The following is an 8,183-nucleotide window of genomic DNA, read 5'->3' as shown; positions in this document are numbered from 1 at the left end:
GAGAGAGAGAGAGAGAGAGAGAGAGAGAGAGAGAGAGAGAGAGAGAGAGATCTATGCCTCTCACTAGCTCTGAAGACCCAACACCATTACTGTTATTCTCTGAGCTAAGGATGGTGATTGCCTTGTTTGTAAGCAGAGGGTGGCTATTCTCAAGGCTAAGGAGGTGACTGAACTGGGTTCGCCATCAAGGTCTAATGCTCATAGAGGTCATCTGTGTTCAGTGAGAACTGAGGGAGACAAAGAACAGTGAAGAGATCCTGTCCTTACTCCTGAGGAGCTATATTGTCTGGGGATACAGAGAAGTCATTCTCAGAGTACCATACAGTAGGAAAACATCTCTAGGTACCTAATCCAGCATCCCTGTGTCTTGGAGAACAATGTGCCTCCTTTAAGGACTTGGGGAGGGAAGGTGTGAACAGATTAACTGAGCTGGGAACTACATGGGAGAGAGGGTGAGTGACTAGAAAGAACGAATAGCTTGTGCACAGCCTCTGAGTGAAACAAAGGGACTGGACCACCTCGGAAGCTAGAAGAGTCCTTACATGATTAGAGAGGGACTCATAGGTGGGCAAGTCTCAGAGAGGTAGGTAGGGCCAGAGGTCAGGGACAGCCCAGGATGCTGGCCAGATCACCCTTCCTCCAAGAGCAGAGACTGTCACCCAGATAGCTAAATTAGAGTTGTGTCTTAGGAAGGCTCCTCCTAAGGAATGAACTTGAAGGGATGAGAGTGGAGGCAGGGAGGATGCTGTGGGAGTAAAGCAGTGGATACCAGGAGGGCCATGCCAGGTGGTGTCTGCAGGAAGAAGCAAGTGATAGAACTGGGAGAGGTTTCATATCTGGGTGAACTAAGCTTTGTCGTCTTTTTGAAGTGGGCTGTGACAAAAAGGAAGGATCCTGCCTGATGTCCAGTCCTCTCCTGTGCGGCAGGGATCAGTAGTGCCCCTCAGGGAAATGAAGGTGACAGGGGTTTCCACCTGAGACTTGTGGAGTTGACAGTATGTGTGGGGCAGCCCATCAGAAGTCCAGTGGCTGTTGGGTATGGGGTGAAGTTTAGGAAAATGGGGCACTGTTAATAGGGATTACAAGTTGGCAGATGGGGTCCTTATAGGGATAGTGGAGGAAACTCAAAGAGCACCCAGTGTAAGAGGTGGGTTGGGGCTGTGCACTGGATGCTGGCAAGGAAGGGTAGTGTGGAAGGCAGTCCTTGGGGGAGTGAGGGTTGTGGGTGCCACGAGGTGAGGTGGCAGCAGCGTCATGGCAAGGATCATATAAGAACAGAGCTTGTGTCATCATGACCTCAAATCTATGGTCCGTCTCTTTGCTCATTAAGACATAATTTTGCTCATAATTCTGACGAGCAAAGTTCAGGGCTAACCACTGTCATGAGATCACTGCCTTCCTGCACCTACCTCAGAGGGCACAGCCCAGTCTCTGGGAGTGCCGCTTGGGCACACTACATGTGGGAGGCCTGGGAGACCTCAGCAGGGGAAGCCTGTCTGGCACTCTGTGTGTCCTGGTTAATGCAGTGTCTGTCAGGTGTCCTAAGGACACTGGTGAAAGGTGGGTCATAAAGGCTGGTCTTGTTTGTTGCTGTCTGCTTCCCTCTTGTGAAATGGTATTTATGAAGTTGCTGCAGGCAGATGATGCTTTTTTGGGTGCAGTATAAAATGCACGAAGCCAATTTATAGCTTAACCTCTGGACATCCACAAACTGAACAAGATAATTTGAAAGACTGAGCAATCAGCCTGTGCAAATGCTTCGTATGAAATGTCATGATAAATATTTTCTAGTTTTTTCAAACCAACTCTGAGGTAGTTGAAGCAGAACATTCGGAATCAGAATGAAATTATTTCTGTTTAATTCTCTTTTCACTTGCATTATCAGCAGATAATTGGAAACCCTTGATCTGGTTGGCTTTGAAGGATAGGATCAACATCTGTAAAGGACAGCTGTCACATCCATAATTCTGTAGGGAAGATTCATGTATTGACATTACTTGCCTATGTTTTATCATCTGGACCGTCAAGCGTTGAGTTTTGTGGTGGAGACTGATTGTGATTCTTTCACAGAATAAGCTGTGGAGGTGGACCACTCCAAATCCTAGCAGTGCGAATCTGAGCAAATGACTTCACTGTTCTGCGAGTGGGGCTGATCCCAGGCCTCCCTCTGAAAGCCATCTCAAGCATTTAGTACTTCATTATAGTGGAGCACTTAGAAACATGTCTAGCTTGTATAGGCCATTTGCGTTTTGTAGATTAGAAAACCTGAGCTCATCTGAATTGGCTTGATTTGTGGGTACTTAAGTCTTGCACACTCGAGAGTCAATTTTAGTATTGTTGCAGGCATTTTGCATATCAAATAGTTGTGGACATATCTTCAGATAATATATTTTTGATCATTAAAAAGATTAAGGTCTAATTTATACCCAGGAATGTGCTCTTTCTTACTGGACAGCTCTGCTAGTTTCCATTAAGGTATAATGCAACCATTCTGTGGAAGAGCTGTATCAACTCTAATGTTCTTCCATCTTCACCTCCGCTCCTGGCCACTGTTGATAGCTTTTGCTCTTTCCAGAATGCTATAAAGTGAAATCATACAGCATGTAGTCTGTCAAGAAGTTTGTCTTGTGTAATTTATCTTAGCGCATCTGAGAATCATCATGTGTATAATGGTGGTTTATTCTTTTATGGTACTAAATAGTGTTCCATTGCATGGATTCACCTCTTGAGGGACATTTGGGTTGTTTCTAGCTTTTACTGATTACAAGTAATGGCATTGGAAACTTTCATATGAAGGATTTTTATGAACATAAGTTTTCATTTCATTTGAATAAACAGACACCCAGGAGTACAGTTTCTAGGTCTTCAGAATCATTCCTGTCTCACAGTAAGGAACTGCCAAATACTTTTCTAAAGTTGCTCCACTATTTTTGTGCTCAGACCAGCAGCACATGCAAACAGTACAGTGTATTTTTTTAAACAATTCTAATCGATGTTAGTTGCATCTCATTGTTGTTTTAATTTGTATTTCCCTGCTAACTAATGGTACTGAGGTGCTGAGCATCTTTTCAAGTGCAGAGTTGCTGTCCATACATCTTCCTTGGAGAACTATCTTTCAAAACTTTTACCCTCCTTTTTGGGGGTGTAGCGTAGGGAAGATGGTTTTCTTCTAACCCTGTATGTGGTTCTTTTTTATTCTTTAAGTGGGATCTTTCAAAATGGCCATGCTCTTTATGTTGGATGTTTTCTTTCATAGATTGTGCAGTTGTACCACATCTAAGAAGTTTTGCTTAGCTCAAGGTCACAAACACTTTTTCCTAAAAGTTTCATAGTTCTACATTTCTCATTTAAAAATCTGTTGTGTTTAAAGTTAATTTTTGTACAGTGCATGATGTGTGGAATGACACTTATGCGATGATTATGTTGGGGGGCTGTATATTTTCTTACAAATTCCTTGACCATATATGTTCATATAGTTTTAAGTGGATTTCTGCCTATTTGCTTAGGAAAATAGTAGTAACAATTATTTATGTGATTGATTCAGTGTTTTCCAGGCTCAGCCTGTTATTTTATTCTTTTCAATTTTATTTTGAGCTAGTGCAATGCCTTGAAATATCTGTCATGAATGAGGCTTAATTCATGGAGGTAAGGGTTCAGCCTTGTGTATGGAATTACACAGAGTCACTAGCACAAAGTGGAAAAGCAAAGTCATACCACTTAAAGTTTAGAACTTTCCTTAACAGGATATAGCAAAAGGGATAAAGTCTCTAATTTTCCCCAAATTGAATTTTAATTCTAGTTTAGTTCAGTACTAGCTCTGTGAGCATGAGCACAGTAATTAGTGTCCCTGCTTTTAATTTTTTAAAGAGATTTATTAAACACTGCTAACTTAGCATAAGAGGACTTAGAATTAAAGATAAAGTATCACAAGAGTCCTAGCACAGTGCATTGCAGGTAATAGGATCCACCATTACTTTTTGGAGAATGTGTATCTCGTGGAAGGATATGAATGTACAGGATAATGTCACTAAAGGACAAATGATTCACAACTAAGAAATTTGCAGATATACCAGAAAATAGTTTTGGATCAGAACAAAGATTTGAATTGTTAAATATAGAAGTGCTGCAGTGGATTTCATGCAAGTACATTCTTCTAGGTAGGACATGGTCTTCATTTTGTCATGAAATTTAAAACCACAAAGGCTTAGCATACGGTGTAAGTATTTGGTCTGCAGGTGATAAATGCCAGTTTCTGTTAATATCACTTTTATTATTATTATTATGGACAACACAGCCATGTAAGAAATTATGAATTTTTGTAGATTAAAGTTTTTTTTTGTTTGTTTTTTTTGCTTTTTGCTTTGAGTTTAGCCATCAGCTCCTCACACAATGATCCTTCTATTTTTTTATTCTTTTTTTTTTTTTTTAATGGTACTGGGGATTGAATTCGGTTCCTTGTACTTGCAAGGCAGGCAGTAGAACCACTGAGCTAAATCCCCATCCCTGATCCTTCTGTTCTTGACATTTCTGTTTCTTCATAAGGATTATAGATTTGTGTTAACTCTCACTAACCTGTATTCGGTTCAGCCTTCATTTTTCTTCGTTTGCAGGGTGCAGCCTTGAAATACTTGCCAACTATCGTCAATGATGTGAAGTTGGTGTTTGATCCCAAGGAGCTCAGGTAATTGTGCATCTAAGGTGGACGTCTGCTGCACATAGTAGCCTAGTAGTATATGCATATAGTCTGTGGGATGCTGTAGGTTCTGTCTCTCTTCTTCATACATTGGTGCTCTGGCCATTCTGGAATGTGTCCTGCTGGTGGTGGCTGTGAAGGTTTGCTAATTATGACTGTATTGAAAGTGAATCGGCTGTCACCAGTCACAGTGATTTCTTTAAAAGATCGTTTGCAGACATATGGACTATGATCTGTAACATAAATTTGGCATTTTGTACACGTTAGGGATTGGATTTCAATGTGTAGTTATTGGTTTTGTTTTAGTTTGTAGCATCTGAAAAATTTAATGTGGGAGCAGGGTGGGGTGGTGTACGCCTGTAATCCCAGCAGGTCTAGGAGGCTGAGGCAGGAGGATTTGAAGTTTGAGCCCAACCTGGGTAATTTAGTGACTTAGCTAAATCGTATCTCAAAACAAAACATTTTCAAAAAACAAAACAAAATCCAAACAAGCCCCAAAACATAAGAGCTGTACTGTTCCTCTGTTACCTCCCCTTCTTGTAACACATAAGCTTTGCACTTCATATATAAGTTATACAGGAAAATGGTTTTTGGAAAAGAGTAAACACTTTATTTTACTTGTTGAATGTGGAAGAGCCACAATGGATTTAAAGCAAGAATAATCATAGGGTACAAGTCTTTATTTTGTTATATGAGTCTTTGTTAGTGGGAAAGGAGAAAAAGTACACACTATGTAGACGTTTAGTCTGCAAAGTGATAAATGTCTGTCAGTTTCTGTTAATATTACTTTTATTATTATGTGTCCAAAATGAGAGGCTGTGAGCTTCAGGCAGAAGGGCTGGAAGTTGTCCTCTAAAATGAATGAATACGTACATACACACATGCATACATATCCCGAAAACATTTCCGGAGGAAGACATTCATAGGCTTTCAGGCTGAGGAGTGTGGCTGGGTACGAAAACCTTCCTTTTATTCCCAGATGTGCCATTCTTGTCCCAAGCTGCACATGCTTAGTATTTGGTCTGTCATCTGTGGATGTCACTACTTTTGGAGAAACGCCATTGGGAGCAAATGGGAGGCACGGCCTTGTCAATAACTAGAGATTGATTCATCTAATACCATAGCCCTCATCTCCTTGTTGCTTTGGCTTGGCTTGACACAGTGAGCCACCTAAAGGGGTGGCACTATTTTATACCAGCTTGGGAAGCTCACCTAAGTATCAGTGAAGGGATGTGTGTTCCTAAGCACTTCAACCGAACAAAAATAGGGTTCTTCCTGCAATTAATGTCCACTCTAGGTCACTCAGGGCCTGGAATTGAAGGGCTGGGAGCTCTCAGGGAGGCACTGTCTGTGATGTGCCTGAGGATTTAGTGTTCAGCAGGGACACATTTATTTTCCTTTCCTGGGGCACGAACAGTGAGGTTATACTTTTGCAGACCTAAGTGATAAAATGAGAAACAAATAGGCTAAGGTTCAATGTCTGCCCATCTGGTTTCTGTGGAAGTCTTTCTGTGCATCCTGGTTCTTAAAGAGGAGTTTCTGAAACTGCAGCATAAGACCTCCTGGGAACCTGCTGTGAAAAAGCAAATCTCAGGTTCCTTTTCAGACCTTCTAAATTGGGAACTGTGGCCCAGCCATGTAGTTGGAAGGGACCCTCTAGGGACTTCCACTCTATGTTGAGTGTTAGGTTATGTGCAGTTTTGCATCATTATAAAATATTCTTACATAAAAGTTCATAACTTAATTATAGGGTGTGCTCTCATTTTATATCATTAGGGTGATCTAAGAAGTAGTTAACTTGGTTTTACATTATCTTAAAAGATTTTTAATAAGTATTATACAATTGCCTTTCTGAAGGCCAAATCAACATTCTGAAGGTGCGTGTTGAAGTCTTTTTTTGCCAAACTTTGGCCATACTAGGGATTAGTATTTCATAGAACCTGGCCAATATAATTGAGAAAAAGTATCTTCCCTTGGCATTGTGTACTTTTTAAAACTACTAACAAGGTTGTTTCTAATATCCTTCATATGTCTGTTGGCCATTTGTAAAAGAAAAGTTTTAAAAAATCTTTGTTAGATATTATTTTTGTGCCACCATCACCTCTTTTAGAGTTCTAATTCAATAGGTTTAAATATATTTATGTTGTACAAGAATCATGTGTACAGTTTAGAACATTTTTATCACCCCAATTAGATCCATTGTATTATTTCCAGGCATTTCTCAATGCTGTCCCCTGCACTAGGCAGTCATTAATCTATTTCTTCTATCTGTAGGGTTATGTTTTTTCAGCATTTCATACGAATGGGACCTTATGTGACTTTAATTTAGGTCATGTTTTCAAAGTGCACCCATGCTACAGAAAGTATCAGCGCTCCTTTTTTCTTAGATGAATGGTACTGATGTACTACATGTTGTTATTACATTCATCAGTTGATGAATATTTCCACCTTTTTAGTACTTAGAATAATGCCACCATGAGTCATGTACAAATATTTGTGTGGATATATGCTTTCGTGTTTTCAATACCTAGCACTTGGGAATTAGAGTTGGCTAGGTCACCTGGTAGCTATTTAACATTTTTTTCGCCTGGTACCAGGGATGGAATTCAGGACCTTGTGCTTGTGAGGTAGGCACAGCACCACTGAGCTAAATCCCCAGCCTCTATTTAACATTTTTAGAAGATCCCAAACTGTGTTCCAAAGTCATGGAACCATTTTGTATCCCCACCATTACAATGTGAGGGTTCCAATTCTTTATAGCCTCACAACTCTGTTATTATTGTCATTTAAGTTATAGTTCTATGTTAGTGATTTTTGAAGTAAAAGTAGCATTTTAAAACATAAATTTTGGGAGTGAAAATTTGTCCAGTGTTGTATAAGGGGTGTTGTCCAACATCCCAGTGACATTTCGTGACCATTTAATGATATTATGTTTCAGTTCTGTTTGGGAATAGCATTAGATCATTTTGCTATATATGTCTGAATTATTTTATTTAATTTTTCCTAATAGCAAAATGTTTACTGAATTCATCCTAAATGTGCCTGTGGGTTTGCTGACCATTCAGAAGCTCTACTGCTTGATCGAAATTGTTCACAGTGACCTCTTCACACAGCATGGTGAGTGGAACCCCAAGAAGTTTTAAATTGTTGCATTATTCATTGTCCACAGATAGAGTCCCCCTGAATTCTGTCCTTAACATGAGGACTGGAGCTTGCTCCTAATTAAAATAATTTTATTGCAAGACAGGGAAACTTAGCCTATACGAGAGAATAGTAATTGACATATAGTGTAGGTAATAGATCATTGAAAATGAAGGCAACAGCTTGTAGTTTGTAATTTGGGTGCACATCAAAGCCCCTGAATAATCAGCAGACATTGTAGCCTTTACAATATGTGATTATCTGTCTTGGGGAGGCAATCACTTTTGTCCATGGAGATGATTGCAAAGAAAAAAATTGAAGTTCTTTTTTTTTTTTTTTTTTTAATCCG

The 8,183-nt window shown here is 39.9% G+C and overlaps 1 protein-coding gene across 1 annotated transcript in view; it reads left to right on the top strand.

Annotated features, from left to right (window-relative positions):
• The window catches only part of Dock1 (dedicator of cytokinesis 1), a 523,445-nt gene that overhangs the window by 174,613 nt on the left and 340,649 nt on the right, over window positions 1–8,183 (top strand). The window contains exons 26-27 of the mRNA XM_033761232.1: window positions 4,611–4,681; window positions 7,704–7,810. Coding sequence (XP_033617123.1) covers window positions 4,611–4,681; window positions 7,704–7,810 — 178 coding nt within the window. The remainder of the gene's footprint in view (window positions 1–4,610; window positions 4,682–7,703; window positions 7,811–8,183) is intronic.

Source organism: Fukomys damarensis, unplaced genomic scaffold, assembly GCF_012274545.1.
Source record: "Fukomys damarensis isolate Sample0158 unplaced genomic scaffold, DMR_v1.0_HiC HiC_scaffold_8, whole genome shotgun sequence".
NCBI classification, from domain to species: Eukaryota; Metazoa; Chordata; class Mammalia; order Rodentia; family Bathyergidae; genus Fukomys; species Fukomys damarensis.
Note: the sequence above shows the minus strand (reverse complement) of the source record. Positions and strands in the feature narration are given on the sequence as shown.